Genomic DNA, 23746 nt, shown 5'->3' on the forward strand with positions numbered 1-23746 from the left:
TATATTTGGTGTAAAATGGCAACCACGAAATTAAAACAAAATTTCATTTGCAAAACACAATCAATTCAAAAGAAGAAAAAAAAATTTCTTTTATACAAAGAATGAAGTTTTTCATTCTCTTTTAAAAAAAAGTTTTTTTAAAAAAATGAAAAGGGAAAATTCAATTCCTTTGGTTACCCAATAAAACCGTAACAAAATTCAATTCCAAAAGGAAAGACTGAAAATTCAATAATCTCAATATCCTTTAAAACCATAGAGTTACTCAATTTTAGTAACATACAAAACAAAACACCAAAATCAATATAAAATAGGATGGGAAGAAAACTGTCTTAAAATTTTTTATGAATAATATCATAAAAAAATTAGTAAAACTTAGATTTACCGAAAAGAATGTGAGCCCAATAACTTCACATTGTCTCTTTAAGACGATTTTACTCACTCTAGTGGCTGAGTTTCATGAGTAGTTATCTCCCAGGATAGAACAGATTAACTTTCTTAGGTAAGTAGCACCCCGTCCACAAGATACAACGAACTACACTTTGTGGAAATAAACCGAACTTGCACAAATTCATAAAAAAGGAGAAAAGTTTTAGGAAAGAAAAATGCTTATGAAAAGTTGTCTTTTTATGCAATTTGAAGAAGAAACATATTTATAGACTATTTGTGGTCATTCAAATGGTCACGTCTATTCTTCAAGTTGTTTAATTACGAAAAGACATGTTCATTCATGAAACAATGCAACTCTGCATGAATGGTCACATACCATTTATTCCAACAACTTTTATAAGTGTATCAATATACGTTCTCCATTACATTTTGTTTGAAATTTGGATATAGACTCATAATATTATCAATTAAATCTCTAGATTTTTATAAGAGAATCAATTTAGATTCTCAATTAGAGTTCTCTCTTTGAAAGTCAACAATGCATGAATTCTAATAGTTCATTTTGTTAATCTAACATTTCAAGAAACCTACCCATGACAAAATTGATGTATGAACGATTTTCAAAGGTATAATCTTGTTTAAGATTCTAAATTGATCAACTTATGACAATTTAGGAGTTCAATTGAAATAATTATAAATTTATTCTTTTTAAAGAAATTTGAAAAATAATGTAAATAGTTACACTTATGAAAGTTTAGAGTTTAAATTGTTACAAGGTTTCAGATTCGATACAAAATTGATTTTTTTCCCTTTGAATTTCTTTTTAAAAAAGAATAGTAATGCTTACAATTATACCTATACCCACCAATTTACAATGGTAAAAAACTCAACTCTTCAATTTACATGGTGGAATCCAAAAGGTTATTTTTTTTTTATGTTAGATGGCATTTTGACCCTTTCAAAATTATGCCATTTTTATCATTAACCCAAACTCTTTGTCCCTACTTTTATTTAGTTAAGTTAAGATTTTCTTCCTTTACAAAAAAAACAAAAAAAAAAAACATTTATTGGAGAGGTTGGGAGATTGATAAGGGAAAAAGAAAAAAGAAAAAGAAAAAGGACAAAAAGAAAAAGAAAAAGAAGTTAGGCCTTTTTTGTGATGTCACCTCCAAGGAAAACTATATTTTAACCCTCAAAATTTCGAAACTTCCATTTCCACCTCAATCTCAGTCCTCTCTTCCCCGTCTCAATGGAAAATCTCCAACTCTCTATTTTTCTCTCATCAACATTATTTTTTATGCCCTAGCTTACCCTTGCTTCCTCTCACCATTAATCCCTGTCCCAGTTTTTTTCTTTAACATATATTTAACTTGTTTCTCTTCTCAATTTGGTCTGCAATACTCCAAACCCAGGTATGTTCGATTTATATTAGTGTTCTTTATGTTGTTTTCGATTACTCTAGGTTTTATTGATTTTTTTTTAGAAATGTGCATATTTTGGAGGTGATTTCGACGATTCCTGTGGAGGGGTTTTCGATTTCTAGCTATTTTTAGTTTATTTTATACATTTCTTTTTACGGTTTTTGTGGTTGCCAGAATATGGCCTTCGAGATGCTGTTAGTTGGTTTAATTTGGGGATTTTCTTCACTTCCAGTTCAAGGGGTTTTTTTTTTCTTCTTGTTAATTCTGCTGGGTAAATTTGTTCGGGCAGGATTTTGATTATGTTGCATGCAGTGGGTTTTCTCATTGGGATTCAAAAAAAGAAAAAAGTTTTTCAAATTCTGAGCTATGTTTGAGGATGGCGATCGCGAGTTTGTTACGAGTAGTTCTTGTGGGGTTCTCCATTGGCGAACAGGAGTTCCATAAATCTTGGCTGCAATCTTATTTTTTTCCAATTTATGATGTTCGAATTTAACCATTTTTTTTGTGCTCTTTATACAAATTAAACTTTTGTTTTCTTTTTTTTTTTTTTCTGTGAAAGGATTTAAAATTTCTTAGGAGTCCTAGGAAGATGGGATAGAAGAAGAATTACGCTTTTACGGTTTTAGATAAATTCACTTTTGACTATTTTCTAGGTCAATTGAGTTGTGTGCGACGGCTAAGACGATTAAGGAAAATCGTAGGCCAAACTTGGTAGACATATTTATGAGAAAACCTGTTTGGGAGAATTGCTTGACACACATCATTTTGATTGACTGTTTTTTTCACTGTTTGGTAATTTAAATAAACATTTAATACCTAAGGAAATGAATAAATGGACACATTAGTGAAGAGAAAACTATATGTGGGGGGGTGGTTGGGGGATGGAGAGAGAGAAGAGATGAACTATGTTTTTTGAAGTGTGAGGCACCCTAAAGTGCAATAGCCTCCTTGGTTTAAGCATTAGGCACAAAAAATGGAAAACAAGGTTTTCTTTTCTTTCTTTCTTGTGAAGTGCATAATAGACAAATGTAAATAAAAAGTACTTACAAAAGATATCATCAACCTGAAACAAAATCCAAATCAGAAAAGATAGTAAAGAAAGCAAAACAGCCCCAATGTTGGTACAAATGTGAAAATCCCAAAGGTTACCATCACTCTTCAAAACCCAGTAATTGATTGGGAGTGGAGAAAATGTTTTGAATGTCTTATCGTGAAATTCTTCAGCCAAATTATAAGGGAGAAAATGTTCTGTTCTACCAAGGAAAGTCTTAATAATCTTACTAAAATCTGAGGGACTGATTTTAGAGATCCAATTTAAAAAGGAAGTAAACCTTGAAGAGCAAGAGCTATATTCTAACCAAAGAAAATATTAAAAGTGAAACAAATTAAACCATTGCATTAATTAACCAGCATTATTTCCTATCTAACTTCAGCCATGATCAAGGGAGTTTTTAACTGTTGAGCATTACTCTCACTTCAATAAAAAAAGAAAAAGTTTGTTTCTTGTTAAGAAAGAACTTACATGTGGCAATGTAGCATTACATTTATGTGGCATTATCCTAAAGGTCCCACAACAGCCATGTCATTGTCCTTGCTTACCTCTGCAACCCCAACCCACCAAAACTGCCTCACTCAGCCTCTCGTCTGAGGGTAAAAAGAGAGAGAGAAGTTCCCAAGTCATGTCCTCTTCGTTTGTTCAAATCAAACTGATGATTCCTAGTAAAGAATTTGAGTGCAAGAAAATGGGGTTTCAAACCTAATCTTTTGGTCAAGGATATAATGTCTTAATCAATTGAGATATGTTCTGATTGGTGATTCATAGTATATATTTTATTCATTTAATTGTCGCAACGGCTAAAAGGATAGGCTTTTCCTTTTTCTCTCTTTCCCTAGCTCTTCCTTTCTTCTTGATGTTATCTTGTTTATTTAGTGGTTTTGTGTTGACTGTCGATTAACCATGTTATTGGAATTTTTAGGATTCTTGGATTGGATGGTTCATGTTATTATTTTTTTTTGAAGACAGAATGGTTTCATATTGCTAAGGTTAGGTACCGCTTCTGTGTGCTTAGTGGAATAGAAAACTTAAAGATAGTTGGGAGCCCTTGGCCTAATAATTTTATGATGAGTGATAGGAATTTTTGGGCTTTTTACAACTCTACTGACATTGGGGCTGTTTTAAGTACTTTTTTTTCTTTTGACTTTCTTTTCCATTTTGACTTTTGTTTTAGGTTGATGGTATCTCATGACCAGTGGTTTCCATGAATGGAACAGGAGGTGAACTATATATTCTGTTCTCTTCTACATGTTCTCATATAATATTTTATTTGGAAATTGCTACCTTTAAATTTTTTTATTGAAATTCTATAACAATTGAATCAATATTTGATTATTTCCTAATTTGGTTAGTTGTACTTTTTATGTGGATAGTCAATGGTCAGTTTGATAATGGTTCTATTTTGCAAATTGTAAGTACGGGATGGTATTGTGTCATGAATTAGTAGATGAAGGACTAAATCCTGTTAATAGCCTCCTGTAGAATCTTAAAAACGGTGTTGAATGGCTTGCAAAGATATGTAGACTGTGAACAAGTTTGGCTGGCTTGTTCTAGGAAAGTTCTTCCCGATTGCAGTGGTTCTTAGGCAGGGTTTTCTATCAACTTTTTTCATTAGTATGGTTTGTTTTTGAGTCACTTACCTTCACAAAATAACTTCAATGAATTATGTTTAAAAAAATAAAAATCCCCTCAAGCTATAATTAAATATGCTTCATTTATTCCAGTGAGAAATCATATGACAGATATGTGCAATTCCTTGCAGTTCATACTTATATTTCATATTTAATTTATTTTAGTTTAGTTTATTTTGTCCGGTACTAGAATATATTTCATCATTCATGTGTATTGTACGTTATTTTTTTCCTAATTTATCACATTTTTTAATTACAGTTAATTGTCGATTCATATGGGAAGTATCTACTTTATTCTTAAAATAATTTATTAAAACCTTCAAAGATCAGAATGTGAATTTAATATATGTTCTTTTACTGTAAGAGTACTTCTGTTAAACACAATTTTTTTTTTTTTTTTTTTACTATTTTACTATTTTTTAAAATAAATATTTTTTTTATTATTATTAAAACCTAAGAAACGTAGACACTGACACCTGACACGACACCGACACGGTAACCCGTCAATTTCCAAAAAAGTAGGACATGACACATTATTTATTTATTTATTTTTAACAAAAATAAATATATGTTGTGCATATTGTGGAAATGTAACTATTGTGTGACCAAAAAAAAAAAGGAAAAGAAAAATTTACCAAAAAGAAGAAAAAACAGAAATGGAGAAAAAAGAAGATGAAAACAGAAGAAAAACAGAACAGAAATGGAAAAAGGGAGGACAAAACAGAAGGTATGAGAAACAGAAATGGGAAAAAAATAAAAACAAAAAAAGAAACAGAAATGGGTGGGAAAGAAACCAAAGTTGCCGGCAGTGGACGGTTGGAGGGTCTTCATGTCATTGGGCGTCTGATGGAGGAAGAATTGTGGGTGGGTGGGCATGGGAGACTTTTCAGCAAGTGAGTAAGTAAGTGTGTCAGAAGTTTAAAGATTTAAAAAACTTGGACTGGACTTGGGCTTAAAATGCCGAGAATGGGTTTTAATTGTTCTTTTTTAAAAAATTGCAGCTCCGTCCATGAGGTGTCCTTCAGTGTCGGAAATAAACAATTAACAATAAAATAATGGATACACCAGCTGGCATGTAGGATACGTGTTGGGGCATGTCAGTGTCCAACACATGTCCGACACCAACACTTGGCCATTTTAGGAGTGTCTGTGCTTTATAGCTTAAAACTGTATTTTTCAATAATTACAGTTTTCTTATGCACCTCAAGAAAAAAGCCCTCACTTGTCTTTGCACCTTCTGTTTAAACTCTAGAGGACTATTCTGCTTTAGTGTGCTTTGAACATTGATAAAACAATGAATACTGGGTTATAAAATTCAAATACTGGGTTACAATGAATACTGGAAATCTAGCTTCATATTCTAGGTTTGAATACTTCCCAAGCAGTTTGATCAATCGAAACTTAGTTGAATGTTCTACCAACTCAAGAACAAGAGTCACAAGAGGGATGAAAGACCGGGGGTTTTCTTAAGAAAAGTAGAAGAGCATTGCACAAATTCAGTAAGCATTTAAACTTAAATTGCATCAACTAAGAAATAAGGCTTTTAAACAACAATATATTGGCACTTAACCCCCTATGTGGCGACAAGGATTTAGCAAAAAGAATTGGAAGCTTAACATGAGAAGCACTAATTAAAGTTACATCATCTCCCTTTGGTGTTATTGTCTTTACCTCACCATGAAAGCTGTAAATTTTCAAGAAAGTAAAGTTCCTCTGTGTGGCAGGTTCTTCACAGAAGAGTTAACACCTTGGATTGGATTTTGAAGAAGGTGCCCTCCATTGTGTTGTATTCATTGTAGGAGTGTGGCAACGGGTCTAGACCACATTCTGTGGATTTGTGACTTACGTGTTCGGTTTGCCAAGTTTAGAGGTTGTAGATCTATGATGAATGAGCTCCTTATTCATCCACCCTTCCATGAGGAGAGGAGTTTTTTGTGGCAAGTCGAGGTGTGTGTGATTGTGGAGCCTTTAGGGTGAGAGGAATAATTAAATCTTTAAAGAGCTCAAAAGGGTTTTGTGATCCTTTATAAGGTTCTATGTTTCTCATAAACTTCATGGTGAAGCCTTTTTGTAATTATCCTTTAGATCTTAGATTGCATAATTGGAGCTCCTTTTTATAGTTTGCCTCCCTTTTTGTGGGATTTATTTTTTATGTCATTGTATATTTTCATTGCGACTCAATGAAAGTTTGGTTCTTCATAAAAAGTATTAAGCCACATCATGGCCCAAGCAAATAGGCCTAAATACTCCCTCCCTAATTAAGTTAGCCCTAGAGTCATAAAACTGGAAAGCTGTAAAGTTACGAGTCGTACGACAAAACCTTTGCAATAAGACGTAGACTATAATTTGAAGTTTGGTTTTGACAGGTGTTGAATCTTTCCTTCCATCTCCAAGAAATGAACAAAACAATTCATTTCACAGCTCCTATCATTTCCTTCATACCTCCATTTCCACTGTAGTTCCTCCTGGGAACAAGAGTATCTTGGTTGGATTTGCGTCTAGAACCTGTAGCTTGATCCTTGGCCAGATCTTCAGCACTTGGAGTTTGTTTGAAGTAGCTACCCTTCTCATCCTTGATTCCTAACTTTATTGGTTTCCCAATTTCCTGATCTCCATGTGCCAAAGTGAGCTTGGTTCAGTGTAATTGGCATGTGCTCCAGTCCAAGAGGTTCAATCCCCCACCCCACAATTGTTGTACTCAAAAAAAAATTTCTTGATCTTTATGTTACATCTTTGATCTAATTGTTGTTTCTGTCTTTTTTATTTGTTCAAATTGTAGCCTATTATCATTAGTCAATCAGATCGTTACCACAATCCTTCGATTACTGAAAGAAATCGGATTTAGTCGATAATTATAAAAGAACTGAGCAAGAGATATGCACGTTCTAACAAAAATTATGTCTTTTAAACAAAAAGTAAGCAAGAGATGAAGATATAGTATTTCACCGTTTTATATTTATATATGGGAGGTGGGTACCTAATGGTAGATTTAGGCACACTGGTGTTAAATTCTGAAAAGGTAATACTGTTTGCCGTGCATTTTGGATCACTTTTCTGAATCGGCTACGTATGTTAGATACCATTAATTTTTTTTATTATTAAAATTTTACTTGAATTTGTGTGATATTTGGCTTAAACCTGACCTTTTGTATACAGTTTAGAGACTCTTCGTTATGGTTCTCTTAACAAGTATTTTTGTAATTATGGTTTTGTGCAAACTTATGCCTTTTAGTAATCCCCTTAACCAAGTGAGGATGGCTCATCTCCATTTTGTACATATTTTGATTTGAATATAAATATATGTTAATCTCTTTTTCCTATATATATAAAAAAAATAAAGGTATTAGAGATCCGTTTCCTCTGTAGGCTTGAAAGTTGAAATATGTTCTTTTTGCTGCAGGGGGAGGGAATTAATCAGTGCTTCTGAACAAGCAACAATTTACTAGGACTAAAGAGGATGAGTCAGACTGACCAAGGAATCAGCGTTGATAATTTAGTCGATGTTCCCTTGAAGCGAAAACGAGGTCGTCCCAGAAAATATCCGAAGTTAAATTATGATGAAAATATTCTTAAGAATAGAGGTAAAAGACATTTGGAGGCTATTCCTATTTCTCCTGGTTCTGGAGCAAATGGAAGCCAATCACATCCAACAATTCAAATTCAAAGTGTAACTGATGGGATGCTGGGACAAGTTGTGTCTGGTGTCATTGAGGCAGTATTTGAAGCTGGATATCTTCTGTGTGTTAGGGCTGGCAATTCTGGAATCACTTTGAGGGGTGTTGTCTTTAAACCCGGCCATTATGTCCCTGTTTCGGCAGAGAACGATGTGGCCCCAGATGTACAGATGATCAGAAGAAATGTGATTCCTCTAGCTACAGGGAATCAAGCTCCTGGAGATAACCCTCGATCCAAAAATGGAGAAATCCCATCCCATGAATCATCAGGTATCAAACTGGGGTTTAAATATACACCTCCACATTCTAACCGGGATGCTTTGAAAGACAATTCTATATCATCTATACTCGCCCAAATTACCCCTTCAGGAAGCTCAAGAGGTAATGTGGTTCCTGTTGTGCTACAACCTGCTAAGTTAACTAATGGACCCTCAGTTCCCACCGAAACAATTACAATTCAAACTGCTGATATTGAATCCTCAAAAGGCAAAGAGGTTCTTGTAGGTACTTTTACATCAAACGAATCAGCTCCCACCAGTGTGACAGTTGGGATTGAAAGCTTTCCTTTCCAACCCCAAACTAGCCAGCAAGTCTTACTGGATGATGTTCCGGTAGAAAATAGTTATCAAAACCAATCTTTAGTAGTGGAAGTGCATGATTCAGGAGGTAAATCAATGGCATTGCCTAGCACGCCTTTCGAGAGTCTTGTGACTGAAGTGATCAAGAGAATTCAAGCCCCCTCTCTGACAGTTGACACACAGACTGAGGATAACAAACCAGCTGTTACAATATCAGCTAAAGAATGCGAAGATAGCTCAGAGGTTGAAGCTAACATAGCGGATGGAGCTTTGATGATTGAACCCCTAAAAGCAGTGCAGCCCCTTCATGAAAGTTCAGAGCCTATTCCCAAAGCTCTGGATGATGAGTCTAGAACTGGCAAAATGACTGAGTTGTTACAGGTACACGAGACTTCAACTAGAACGTATCGATCTTCAAGTATTGGTTAGGTTACTAAATACTTTTTCTGTATGGGAAGAACTATCTTGCTTGATGCTACTGGCTGCACTAATGAAGTTACATATACTTTGACAAGGTTTTGCAGGAAAACATGATGCAAGCTCCAGAACCATGGGCTGAAGTGCAGAACCCGGGTTTGATGCTGAAGTCAGATGGACCTGAATCGAAAATAGAGATTGGGGATGAAGAAGCTGGTAACCAAAAGCAAATCTGAGTAGCATGTATCGCTGTAATGTTTTCGTCATTTTCGGTATAGAAGGTATCATATGGTGTAGCTGTTTTCTGTATGCTACCTCACGTCTAATCCTAACTTAGTGTAGTTGGATGATTCTCTAGAAAGCTATTATATTTTTCTAGTTGGATATTTGGATATGGACCATTTCACTTTTGTGATAGTAAAGTAGCTAAGAGCCTTAAGTTATATAAGGTTTCGTCAGGCAGTTGGATTGAATTTTATGAAAATTTTAAGCTTTATGCCTAACTTGACCATCATATGAATCAAATAGCACTTTTTAGGTTAAATACCATTATTTTTGCCCTTTGATCTAATTTTAGTTTCAATTAATCTTAGAAATAATCTCTTTATTGTTGATTTCTTTCTTTGTAAGAAAATAATCTTTACTAGCATTCTGTTTATAAATTTAAATATATTCACGGTCTTTTCTGGTTATTTAACCAATCAATTTCTATAAAAATTAATTTTATGGGACTAAATTTAAGATTTTGAAAATTTGGACAATTGTAAATAGAACTCAAAGACCAAAGTAGTATTTTAAACCTATTTCTTAGGCTGTGAGTATCAGGTCATCATTCAGCCCATAACTTCATTTATTACTCTCTTTTATTTGTAATTTTATTTAGTAAATTCAAAGTTAAAATTTTTACTTAATAATCAGAAGTTCAGAACTCTTGTGCAGATTCGTATCAAAACTCCAGCATTTTTTAAATTCTTAAACTTTAGATTTAAAAAAATAGTTATTAATCTTTTAACAAACTAGTTTTCAACATCTGAACATACTCTTTTTTCCTTTTATTTAAGCAATGTTTGTATATTTGGGGCCTTATGTTCAGGGTTCAGAACTGTTTACAAGGGAGTTAGATTTTCTGTCAACTGACAAGCAAAACGTAATCAGCAAGTATACATAAACTAAAATCCTTGTTTAGTCGAAGTTAAAAGGAGAATAAAGGTTTGGAATATTGATGGAGCAATTTCATTGGTTGCAATTGTGAACTTTTAAGCCAGCCAATAATGGCTCTCGGACTATCCATGAGCTTTTTGGAAAAAGCAGCTCAAACAAAGAAAAGAATTATTCAATACATCTAAACCATGTTTACACTAGTTGTAATGGTAATGTAAAAAGTGAGTTTTAGTTTATTATTTTTATTGTTATTTACATGTCCGTAATCTTAATGAGATGTAGGATCCGCTTTAAAATTTGTAATCAAATCGTATAATCTAATTGAAGAATTAAAAATGTTCGATCTCATTGTGATTGAAAATTACATAGGATCTATTACCTTTACTATTACCTCTATTGTTACCATTACAAATATTGTCACAGTGAAGATTGTGAATTTACCACATTTATTGTTCTTTATCTTTACCATTACCATTAAGATGATCAAGCGATAATGATGATAACAATATCAGTAAAATATAACAGAAATAAAAAGCAATTCAATTATGTTTGTCAATGCTATTACAATTCATCCTTCAATGAAATTTCATTCTAATTATACCAATTTTCATTACAATTTAATAAAAATAACCTTAATGTTATTTAATTTTAAAAAATATTACCATTCGAATTTAAGCAACGTTTTATGGCACTAAGGCTTGAATTTAATATAATATTCATAATGTAGGCAACTTGCTGATGTTGATTTATAAGGGATTACAAATGATCAATGAAGATTGTAATGATCAGTGAAGATTGTAATCAGCAAGGGATCACATTTATTTAAGATAGAAAAAGGTAGGATATTCTTTTGATTTTGATGGCTTTCTTTTTTTCCACACCTTTTCTGTAATTTGAAACCAATTCATGAATGCAATGACTCAGTTCCCTCACAAGAAATAATGCTGATCCTAAACCAAATTTAATTCAACCTATACAAAGTTCAACAAACCCCATCCACCAATCAAAGGTAAAATGTCTTGATTTGAATGGAAACAATACCTCTCCCTCCAATAAAAAGATAAATTGCTAATAATTATAACAAATTAGGAAAATAATTTTCAGAGGACCAAAATTTTGCTAAAAGCTTGTGGTTGACTAATGGAGAATTAACAGAAGACACAATTCATTAGAACTTGGTGTTGAAGAATGCATTAGTTCCTGGCACTTGCATTGGGCGATTGAGCGGGAAGGAGGGCTGCAAAATTGGGATGTGGTTTGGTACTGTGGCGAGCGGTTGGTGGCCACCGGCCATAAATGGTGGAGGAACACAAAACTGCAATGCTTGTGTTGCTGCAGTTCCTGCAAAATTGGAATCGATATATAATTTGGATCTAGTAGTACAATATTATCACATTTGAAACCAATATTGTAATTGCCTTCTCACTTCCGATAAAAACAGCATCATAGAAACCAAAGCTTATGATAAAAGTTGAGCAATGCAAAGGAAAAACTCATCATTAGCCAGGAAAAAGAATTTCACCTTGATGTTTTGGATATTGGGCAGGCTGTGCTGTCAACAAAGGGCAAGGTGGTACTGGTGAGACGACTGTCGTACCGTGAGCCAAGTCCTGAAATATGAGACAAGGTAAACAGGCAGATCGGATAGAGGGGAAATAAAAATAAACAAATAAAAGGGTAGCAGACCAAAAGGTCGCAGGAAACTGAGCCAAAGGGAGATGCAACGCCATGAAAACATATTAAACGATGAATTGACCTTGAGGAAAACCCAAAGAACTTCAAACATAATAGCCAAAATAGAATATACATCCTTCACAACTCACAAAAGTCAAACTCAAGTAAAGATCAATTCTACAAGGTAAAATAATTGGAGGAAGCAAAAGAATTTGTGGAAGGATGGTTTATACTTTAAACAAGTGAGTTGTTAAATGCTTACATGAGAGAGTGGCTGCATATAAACAAGTTGCCCAAAACGACCAACCATAACCTGTAACAATAGGAGAGGTGCAGAGGTTAGCAACACATATATTACCAGCTGGTCATGAATGATTAAAGTACATTTTAGTCTGCCAACTATAATTGCAACCTGAAAGAAACAAAATTGAAAGGGAAAATATAATCCTTTTCCCACTTACTGCTGGAGAATTTGGGGGCCCAAACGTTGGGCCAGCCTGGAGAGGATACTGACCAACATATCTAAGTGGCTGCGTCCTGGTTCCCACATGTCCCACCATCTGTAGGAAACATAAAAATAAGATAGAATACCAGGGTCAGCCAATTGGCAGGAATGAAGTTTATTACTACCGGTTGCCCTAAGTTTTCATAATGCTATTACCACTTACCAGTAAAGAGGACCCTACTGAAATTATTGTACAATTAATAAACTAAATCGCTAGTTTACAACATGTGACAATTACTTGTGTCTTGTCTTCATAGAGGGCAGTATAAAGTTTCAATACAATGGTTGACCAAAAATTATTTACAAGGCCTCCTGTATCCTCATCACATAATCTTAGTCAAATTGACATCACAATGCCAATTGAAACATTCAAGGAAAACCCTGTACACAACTCCTTTTTCCTATGGGTTACACTTCAAACAGATATTCTTTCTTACGAACAATTAATTCCATTTCATGTACCAACAAACATCTTGACAAAATCCTGGAGGGATTAGCCAAGAACAAATTTCAGATTTCAATACTCACCTATCATTAAATCTTTGTTACCCAAGATACAGTACATTTTTTAAGAACTGATAAATAAGACTTAAAAGTACCTACTTCAACAAGAGAAAGACCTAGACGTACCGCTGAAATGCTGGAATTAAATATTCAGAGTTTAAACTTTAGCTTTCGTTCAGTTGTGAAATGGAGAAACAACTATTAGAAGAGCTTATTTAGGTCCCCATAAGGCTTAAGAGATAGTTTGATTAGAAAAATTGAAGAAGAGAAATCTGCCCAAAATATACGTACAGGTTGGGAAAATTGAGCAACGCTGCCACCAAACCCAGCTATTGAGTTTCCATATGGAACAAATTTGGCGGCAGGCACAGGTGAACGAGGTACAAAAGGACTGAACTCCACCTCTGGTTGAGCAACAGGCACAGGTAGTACTGGTGAGTTGTTTGGAATATAAGCCACATTTGCAGCCATTGGAGCCGCAGGAGTTGCTGACATGCTATTTGAAACGGATGGAGAGAAGAGTTTGGCTCTGGGATTGAGCTTGAATTCCTGCAGAAGTATAAAATAGAAGAATTAGTTCATTAGTTATCGAAGATATTGATTATATCTTTGCGACCTTACCAAAGTTATCAATCTGTGATCCTCCCCAACTTAGCATTCATACAGTTTTTAAATTGAAAAATACTTAGGTGCATCTCAGACAGCAGCTATCTTTGTGCATCCCACCAAATTGTTCAATTATAATTTTCCATGTGGCAAATTCTTCTCTTTTTTTTGGAATATTTTAATTTTTTTTTTAGTGTGAGTGATAAGAAGGGGATGCATAAAAATGGGTGTACCCCTTTTAAATAAATAACAAGTTTATTAAGACTCTTTTAGGAGAGAAGATACTATAGTCCAACAAAAAAACACAACGTCATAAACCAAACAGTCCTTTGTATAAATTCAACTACTTAGCAAACGCATGACCCAAAAATTGGACATTATACAGATAGATTCTAAGTTGCAACTTTGAACAGGATTTGAATGAAATAAGGAAACATTGAAAAGAAGCATGACAACATACATGTATGAAGGTTCTTGCCACAGGTAATAAACCGTGCATAAAATGCCTACAACCTACCCCACATATAATAGATCTCATTATTACCTTTAAGTAAGAAATTGAGGAGGAAATTTCTCAAACTTTTTAATTGATCCTATCATTGACTAGCCTTAGAGGGATTATAAGAAACTAGCTGAAATCTTTTGTGTGGCCAAATTTTTGAAGCTCAACGGCATAAGACCCATTCCATAGGAAAGTTTCTTTAGACAAGAATAGGAGAATCTTCCTAGGTGAAGAAAAGAAGTTCAAAATTGCATGGTTTTGGTCTTGTTATAGATTATACAAAATACCCCTGAACTTTGAAGCATAGCACTTTGAAAAGTTTCATTTTTACCCTTGAAGTATGAAAATTTTGTTTCAAAAATACCTTTGGAGAGTTTTTTTCCCACTAAAATCATAAGAAAACTGACCCAACAGCTAATGTGTAAAATATTTGAAATCCTCATACATGACATAATTTGCAACATCTTAACGTAGCAGGTGATATATAAAAATTGATTATGTAAATGATCTCAGCAATATCTTTTGAGATTACATAAATGGCAAAAAAAAAAAAATCTTAATCTTCTACATAGTTGTAAATAATATCAAGTACACCTTCTAATTTTACCCATCAACTACCATGCCAATTTCTATCATTTACTTTAAAGGAAAAATAGTTTTTGGAGCAATTTCAAAGTTCAAATGTAATTTTTTGGAACAAATCTCAAAGTTCAAAAGCAAAATAAAACCTTTCAAAACTTAAAGTCATAATTGAAACCTACCCCAAAATTCAAGGGTATTTTGTACAACCAACCATTTTTGTTTTTTCTATTAGGGGTGCTTTCTATAACAAATTTCACAACTATGGCTTCTCGAGTGTTTTTGTAACTCCTTTTAACTTTAGTAAGCTCTTGGCTTGCATTTCATCTATCCAATAAAACTTTGTTTCTTACACAGAAAAGAGAGATTAAATAAATTTTTTAAAGGCTAAAATATAAGTTCTTTTAACTTTAGGGAAATTGTACTAATTTGAGGGAATTCCGGCTAAGAAAGAAAGTCTTTAAACGTAGAAATATAACTTCATCAATTTTTAACCACCCCTGGCATATGATCTATAATATAAATATTGAAGTTGAACCAAGTAAAATGGATGAAGGTATATTTTCACATCAACTAAATAAAAAATGCTCAAGAGTATCCAAAAATGTCTCATTAACATCCTATCTTTTAATTATAGAAGTAATAGTGATAAAATGTTAACAATATGTACCTTATGAGATGGAGCGATGTCAGTAGTTAACGGCATAGAACTATGACAAGAGTCCATGCTACTATCCACAGACGAACGTGAAGAAGTTGAGACACCAACTGAAAATGCATTCGTAGTAGTGGTGGCTGAGATGGGTCTTTCAGTGCATGGTTTCTCTAATTTAACAAGAGCGAGAACAGAATAATTAGATACCCTAAGAAATTTTTTTGATGTTGTTATTACATTTTTTTTTTCCTTCTCAGAATTTACTTTATCAGGCTGAAATATTTACAATTCAAGTGGGCCAAGTATGATAAAGATTACAAAGAAATATCCACTCTGGAGGGGGTTTGAAAACTATATAGCAAAATCATAATTCATAGCGGGCTACACTAATTAGCTAATTTCAAGAGACAACCACCTAATCCCACAACATTCTATGTCAAAAAAATAATTGAGTGTTAAAAATAATTGAGTGTTAAAAATCATAGGTAAGTAGTAGCCGAAACTACAACTATGTAATGCTATTTGCAAAATCAACATTTCAAATAAAAAACCATCTTCGAGTGTATTTAGTTTCTATATTAAGAAAACCCTTTCATACAAGCTTTGTAACCAAATTAGTTGAGCCAGATACCACTAACAGTATTTAGAACTCACCACTCGATAGAGAGGAATGAACTCGATCAACCTATAGAAACAAAAGTAGTTAAGTCTTAAATTTAGTCCACGCAATGAATAACATCTAATTCTCAAGAAAACCAAGGTCCTGAATAAGCTTAATTGACATACATTGACTACTTTATGCAATTCAAGTTCCTGACCATGATCATCTTGCTCCTTTTTCAATTGGTTATCTGGGTCCTGTCTGTCAAATAATTTAACATAAACCATAAGATAAGGAGCACTTCACTGAGATAAGAGTAACTGGTTACAAAATAAAACTAAACCAACAGATATCTTAATCTCAAATAAAGTAGAGTGTGTGCCACACAACAGCATGTTTTCTTTTTGGTATGTAATTGCTTCTTACCAAAAATAATAATGATAATAATAATGTCAACAACGAAAAAATTGATGATAGTAATTAGTTACAAAATAAAACTGAACCAACAGATACATCAATCTCAAATAAAGTAGAGCGTGTGCAACACAACAGCATGTTTTCTTTTTGTATTTAATTGCTTCTTACCAAAAATAATAATAATACTAATAATGTCAACAACGAAAAAATTGATGATAGTAATTAGTAACAAAATAAAACTGAACCAACAGATACATCAATCTCAAAAAAAGTAAAGAGAATCATTTGCCACACAGCACGTACCCTTTTTGGCATGAACTTATTCGTTACCAAAAGTTATAACAACAAAAACAACAATAAAAGAACTGATGATAGTTTATGAACCACATCTACTCTTGATAGCCTCATCATGGGATGAGATGAGCCTCAATTCTATGCTGTACAACCATATAGAAAGAAATATATCTAGGAGAAGTTATTTCATACCTCCAATTGATTGCGGCATCAGAGACATCTTCAAGCTGCAAGGAGGTTGGGGGGAAGGTGGAGCAATTATGAATAGGAAAATGATAAACTTCAAAACAAAGACTTAAAATGCATAAACTTAGAGAACAAAATTATTTATACAAATAGTTAAGAGTGTAGGCTTCGTAAGTGAATACTACTTATCAAGTACTGATTGTAGGCATCTTTCAGGAGATTATCTCAATTAATACATGAGCCATCCTGAAATATTCTTAAATACCCTAAACCATTTTAATAGGGCCATCATTCCCTATGGCCTATGCAAGCATGGTATTACCTTTTTGCAATTTATCCTTTCCCTTCTCTGATGTCCATCTCCCTGGTTGTTATCAGTGCTATCTCGCGAAAGTTGTCTAACATCACTAAGCTTCCCAGTTGCAGTAGGCAGTGAACCATGAGCAAACCCATTTTGATCTTGGACCAGGTCACTGTTTTTATAATTAAAATCTGTGTTGGTAATCACGGTTCATTTAAACAACAATAGAAATCACAATAGAATGTAATTGAAAAACCTCCCTCTATCTTTTTATTTCAACAATAAGTGAGATGGGGATTCAAACCTCGGACTTGTGACCAAGGTTATAATGCCATAACCAAAGTTGGCAAGACCTTCTCCCATCTTAAAATATGGATTTATTAAAGCAAGATATTATAGCATCATATGTGATGGGCAGTGCTCGACAACATGCCAATAAATGATACTTTCCTGAACCTACTTACATGTAACTGATTTAGTATTGCAAGAATCTATCTGGCTTATATGTAAAACCAAGTAGGAGAGAACTCAATATTCTTTCCAAGTAAAATCAAGATGAAAAAATGGTCATTTGAAGACAACATATACCTCTCAAACACAGACAGCCATTTCTTTCAGGACAAATCCCTCAGTACTAATTTTAAATAAGAGGCCAAATTGTCTATATTCCTTAACATAAATTACAATATCTTTTTCTTGGTAAGTTACTATGTTCTTCTCAATTTGCTTTCACGTTATCAATAAGGCTACATTGGTACCAAGAGTACCACTGAAAAAAACTTCCAAGTTTCTAACAATAATCTTGCTTCACGACCTTACTTGAACAAGATCTATTCTATAGGTTGTACAACTGTGTCCTTGAGTTCAAAAACAACAATCTTCCTTCATGAGCAACACTTATTACCAATAACATCACTTCATATGCCACATACAAAAGAAAATAAAACTCCAAAATTTAGACCAGATTGCCATCTATCCATAAGTTATAGAAAGTCACAATGGGAGCATACCTTGTTTGATTAATCTGACTCGCCTCCTTAAATGACTCCGTACATGTCTTAGCTGCTATAGCTGGATGCAACAAAGTAGGATCAATGGCCTTGGCTTCGTTATCACAACCAGCCAAACTTTTGGAAAAACTACCAGCCGGAAGTATAACCTCCTGTACATTTGAAATAACCCAATATGACCTAGATTTAAATTAAACTAAATTAAATTAAATAACATAAAACTACATGAAGCATGATAATAGTGGCCTTAACTACATACCGTCGCAACAACTTGGACAAGATCGCCTGAAAGAACAATAAGAGTATCAATTACAACGCCATCGTCCACATTCACATTCCTTTTACCCTTTTTTGTCATCCTTGCTTTCTTCAAAACAACGCCTGTTGATGCACAGATTGATCTCATAAGTATCACCGTTTCTCGATGCAAAGAAAAAAAGAAGAAATAGGGGAATCATGCCGATTCCATAAAAAAAAACATTGGAAGATAAAACGTGAAAATCTATAAATTCAATCGACGAGATAGGTATGTCGGGTTGTCCGAGATAATGTGATGAAAGAAAATAATAATAATAATAATAAAAAAAAAAAAAAATAGATGCCAATTTTTTCTTCCATTCATGACCCAGGTCAAATTTACGATCCAAATCATATACGCACCGGACCACCAAATGCACAACCAAGACACAAATTCAGATAAGAACGAACATTAAACAGAACAATTCAAGCAAATTATAGATTGGAGGGAAATTGAATGGATGAAGAGTGAGAGAAACGAACCATATTCATTCTCGACACAGGCAGTGTGGAAGATGCCGGAATAGACAGAGCCATCTTTGATGTGAACCTCAACGGGCAGTCCAATGAGGCACATGGTGGCGAAGAGCAGGGCCTCGCTGAGCGTGGAAGAGGAAGTCTCATCTTCTGAAAACTCACGGTTTCGGCAACCCATATGCCAGTTTTGTGAGAGAGAGAGATGGATCAGAAACAAAAAGATGGAGTTGCAGAAACGAGAAACGAGATCTAATGAAGAAGAAGAAGAAATGGGAAGACGAAAGGTTGGGTTCTTTGCGTTACGTGCTATGCGTATTGCCTTGCGTAAATGCTTAACCGTGCTTCACTGTCCTTCGTTTTTTTAGAACCTAATTTGTATTTTCCCTTTTTGCACGCCTATCCCTCGTTTCTTCCCGTGTAACTTCTTTTTTCTGTATTGTTATTAAATTATATTCAATTTTACATCGAATATCTCCCTAAATTTTTTATTTTTTATTTTTTTTAATTTTAAAGTATATCTATTAAATTTTTAGACTTTTGATTCTATATTTAATATGATACAAAATCAATATACGGATGTTCAAAAAAACCTGACAACTCGAACAATTTATACTATCCAACCTTAGGGTTGGCAAAAATTCCTACGGGATCGGGTCCCTGCCCCAAATCCCCGATTTGACCTGAGATAGGATCAAATCGAAGATAAAAAAATGGGTCTCTGGCCGGGGACGGGGACAGTATCCCCGCCCCATCCCCAACCCTGCTCTGAATATTTTTTTTAATATTTTTTAATAATAATAAAATTAATATATATATATATATAGCATTAGCTAATTTATTATTTAAGCCCTTTTTTAATTTTTTTAATTTATTTCATAATATAATTATGTTAAACTTTTATTAAATATAAATATTTTTAATTATTAATTTGAATAACTAAAATAATAATAATACTACTTTGTTATATTGAATAGGATTTGAATATAAATACAAAAATTTAATTGATTTTAAATAAATAAATAATTAAAAGTAAAAATATAAACGGGAAATTTTTCCTCATAGGGACCCGATCCCGAACAGGGATTCCCCAACCCCAACCCTGACTCTCTAAAACGGGGAATGGGGTGGGGATAGGATTATAAATCCCACGGGTACAGAGACCGGGAATGCATCCCAGCCCCATTGCTAACCCTACCCAACCTAAACTATAAGGGTGAATTGGGTTAGTTTTGTTCTTTGGTTCGATTGGAATGATTTTTTTTTTTTGTGGGTTTGATTGGGTCTCAGATTGGCTAAATAAAAATTTAAGTTGACTCAACCCAACACGAATTATAATATATTATATATATATATACATATATTTGACTACTATGAGTTAATGAATTTATGAATTATTAATATTTTTGTTTTAAAATTGTTTGGCTTTTAACATTTGAATTTTATGAGATTTTAGTTATTAGTCATGTGTCATAGATAAATTTACATATTTAAAATTAAAAAAAAATAAGTTATAACCCGACAACCCAACTCAACTCAACTTGAATTTTAAGGGTTGGGTTGGGGACTTTATTTGGTCATTTGGTTTGCCAATCCAACCAACTCGATTTTTTTATTGATCTAAAAAAATACCCTCAATCTAATCCAACCAAAGTATATCTTAAACCAAAAGCTTAAAAAATCTAATAGACAACTTAATTTTAGGGAAAGTACAATGGCTAACAAATTAATTAAGAGAATTGCATAAGACACGTATATGTGTGTCTAACATCAATTGCAAGTGTATCATTAAAAGATGAACAAAGCAAGCTGAGTTGCCCATGCTTTATCCATCTGACCTGCTCCCTACTTCTCTACTTCGCGGGACTAACCAAAGAGACGAGCAACTCGCACTAGTCATAACAGCAACTAGTTTTATCATTCGCTTATTTCTTAGGGCAAGTTCAATTACATTGACCCTTCCCCTCGGCTTCGCTTCTGCGCGAGACGGCTTTTTGTCATCGCTCGATATTGCAGGAGGTAGATTTTCTAAAAAAAAGCTATTGATTGATAATGGGCAGAAATGCACGTTATTACAGTGCTAAGTTATTAAACAATGAAGGTTTGCATTGATAAAATATGTTAGATTGCGTCCAAAAGCATTAAGCTTATAATATTGTGATCGCATGCGTTCATTGCATAGAAACATTTGTTTTTTTGTATTTTTATGCAGAGTATGCATTGACACAAGGCGAAAAGAGCAATCACAAGAAATCAACAGATGAGCGCAACATTACCGCAAGGTTTTGTGGTGATTTGTGTTCGCAAACATCTGCTCAAGAAGGATTGCCGCATAGAGCCGACACAACTTGGTGGACGCATCTGGGTGAAAGGCATCATTAATCACGATGGGACAGAAAGCTGATGATGGTCGAATCCGAATTAAGTTGACAGCCGCTAACGATAACGAGTACATTCAGCTTTTCGGTGACAAATATTTGGCGCATCAGTCGAGGAATTAAAGCCATCCCATCTGTGCAATCATAAGAGAGAAGCCAACCTTCACCCTGAAGCTCTATAAATACTAAAGGCATCCTTCAGAAAAAGGGTTAACAAGTTCACCTGTTCACCGATTTAAGAACTTTAGCCGTGTTCATAGTTTTCTTTTATTCTTAAGGTGGAGCAAGGGAAGGGTAGAGACGTTGGAAGATCGCTCAGGGTAACTCGAGAGAGAACCCGGAGGCGTAGAAAGCAGAGAGCGGGCCGACTCTCGCGAGAGCAAGATTATCTTTTGAACAATAGTAGAAAACAGTGTAAAAGTCTAGGAAGCAAGAGATTGCTACCAGACTCTTTATTCTCTTCTTGCATTGTTATTTTGTACTCCATCTTTATATTTATACAATGAAAGTTCTTATTCTACATATGTTCACTCTCTTAGCACGCATGATTAGCTAAACTTTTCGAATGGGTTGAGAAGAACTAAGCTAACATGCCCTAGGATTTTCATTGCTTGCAATTATCTTGTTTTATGTTGTGCCAAACATCCCTTTAGAGCTACTCGAGAGAGAGTCTAAAGAAAGAACCTAAGACTTGAGAGAGCTAGGTTAGAATCTAGACTCGAGAGAACAGGATTTGAACTGCATAAACAATAGATAGGGACTTAGAGATAAACTCTGTTTGCCAACCTGCATCGCATGCATCCTAGAGATAGGAATGATATTATGTGGTCGCTTTATTTTTGTGTGTGTCATTTTGTCATCGCATAAATAAGAATAAAGCTTATGTGTAGGTCCTATAGACTTATTGCATATATCGCATGCGTTCTAGCATTAAAAGCCGTAGCATTCGCATCGAGAGATGGTTTACTATTGTATGTGTGTTGCATGATTGCATTGCATGAACACATCCTAGGAAGTGTTAGCCGAAACCTTCTCAACCCATTTACCGCATACTCATCGTATCTTTTGTTTTATCAACTCTTTTCGAACTCTGTCGCATTTATTTATTTTCATTACTGCAACAAACAAAACCAACAACTATTTGAGTTACCGGTTACCGCAAAGTCTTCTGAAAAATTACCGTTGCAACCTATTTTCCCAAGTCCCTGAGTTCGACCCTGGACTTACTAGGAAACTTAGTGGAGTTTACACTTGGATGCCACTGAGAAAACTTGAGTACTCAATGCATTTTCATCATCACATTTCATCCATAATTCCACATCATAAAATAACGCATCAAGTTTTTGGCGTCGTTGTCGGGGACTTCGACAAAATAGTGTGCTAACAGTAATTTTTTTTTATTTCTTTGTAGACTCTCAATCTCTAGCAAATTACGACCCAGAGATTAAGAGGACGTTCAGATGAAGATTAAGAGACTGCTAACAATAACAGTTAGACAAAGAAGATATGGTGGAGCAGCCTGGAAACAGAGCACCAAACGAAAATAACGTCATGGTGAATCCAATCCTTCAGGCTAACGATTGTAATAGGCCCATTAGGGACTATACATCGCCAAACCTCTATGATTTCTCTCCAAGAATCTAGAGGCCTGCCCTCGACGGAAGCCGATTCGAAATGAAGCCGGTGATGTTGCAGATGATCCAGACTGCAGGACAATTCAGAGGACGGCGTGGCAAGGACCTGCACGCCCACCTCCGTAGCTTTACAGAAATCTGCAATACTTTTGTGTTCCCAAACATCTTTGTCGAAGAAGTTCAACTAACTTTGTTTCCATTTTCTCTGTGTGATCAGGCAAGAAAATGGGCGTATTCCTTCGAGCTGGGAGAAATCACTTCATGGGAACAGGTCATAAAGAAGTTCATGAAGAAATACTTTCCACCGACTGAGAATGCTAGACGAAGGAAACTAATCACCAATTTTGAACAAGACATGGACGAATCACTCAGCGATGCTTGGGCGAGGTTTAAGAGGTTGGTCCGGGACTGTCCATACAACGGATTTCCAGACTGCCTTCAGATGGAAATCTTTTATCATGGTTTAAATCCCATTTCACAAACCGTTGCCAATGCAGCAGCCGCTGGTGGTCTGCTTGACAAAACGTATGACGAGGCTAAGAACATCTTGGATCACATCTCTAAAAACCACGAGGAGTGGAGGGAGAGTGATCAAAGACTGGGAATCAAGGATAACGACACAAGTAATTGTGCTATTACTTCACTACAAAATCAAATGACCGCAATGAGGAACTTAATTCAGGGAATTGCGATCAACAATCCAACACCTCAAAATGGACAAGTCAATGCAATTAGTCAAAACACCACAAAGTGTGCGACTTGCGGTGATGGGCATGCAATGGAAGAATGCTCACAGAATCCACAGT

At 34.5% G+C, this 23746-nt stretch overlaps 2 protein-coding genes across 6 annotated transcripts; one reads left to right on the top strand and one right to left on the bottom strand.

The window, feature by feature from the left end:
• The first annotated feature begins 1580 nt into the window (after positions 1 to 1580).
• Positions 1581 to 9624, top strand: LOC120091567. Of its 5 annotated transcripts, XM_039049660.1 has the most exons (5): positions 1584 to 1799; positions 3785 to 3851; positions 4037 to 4082; positions 7894 to 9126; positions 9261 to 9624. In XM_039049660.1, exons 4-5 carry the CDS (start codon positions 7951 to 7953, stop codon positions 9396 to 9398), a joined length of 1314 nt encoding a protein of 437 aa, XP_038905588.1. In that variant the 5' UTR covers positions 1584 to 1799; positions 3785 to 3851; positions 4037 to 4082; positions 7894 to 7950; the 3' UTR covers positions 9399 to 9624. The 5 variants fall into 5 exon arrangements, with proteins under 5 accessions (XP_038905591.1, XP_038905588.1, XP_038905589.1 ...); XM_039049663.1 differs by lacking the exon at positions 3785 to 3851 and having other exon boundaries at positions 1581 to 1799; positions 9270 to 9624; XM_039049659.1 differs by lacking the exon at positions 3785 to 3851 and having other exon boundaries at positions 1585 to 1799.
• Positions 9625 to 11105: 1481 nt separating this feature from the next.
• On the bottom strand, positions 11106 to 19308 carry LOC120092167 (polyadenylate-binding protein-interacting protein 4-like). Its single transcript, XM_039050397.1, has 13 exons — positions 18938 to 19308; positions 18417 to 18538; positions 18158 to 18309; positions 17169 to 17319; positions 16853 to 16887; positions 16135 to 16210; positions 16003 to 16033; positions 15364 to 15518; positions 13298 to 13555; positions 12459 to 12557; positions 12260 to 12310; positions 11846 to 11933; positions 11106 to 11664 (listed from the first exon to the last, which is right to left on the bottom strand). Exons 1-13 carry the CDS (start codon positions 19107 to 19109, stop codon positions 11492 to 11494), a joined length of 1563 nt encoding a protein of 520 aa, XP_038906325.1. The 5' UTR covers positions 19110 to 19308; the 3' UTR covers positions 11106 to 11491.
• Positions 19309 to 23746: the final 4438 nt, after the last annotated feature.

Source organism: Benincasa hispida, chromosome 11, assembly GCF_009727055.1.
Source record: "Benincasa hispida cultivar B227 chromosome 11, ASM972705v1, whole genome shotgun sequence".
Lineage (NCBI taxonomy): Eukaryota > Viridiplantae > Streptophyta > Magnoliopsida > Cucurbitales > Cucurbitaceae > Benincasa > Benincasa hispida.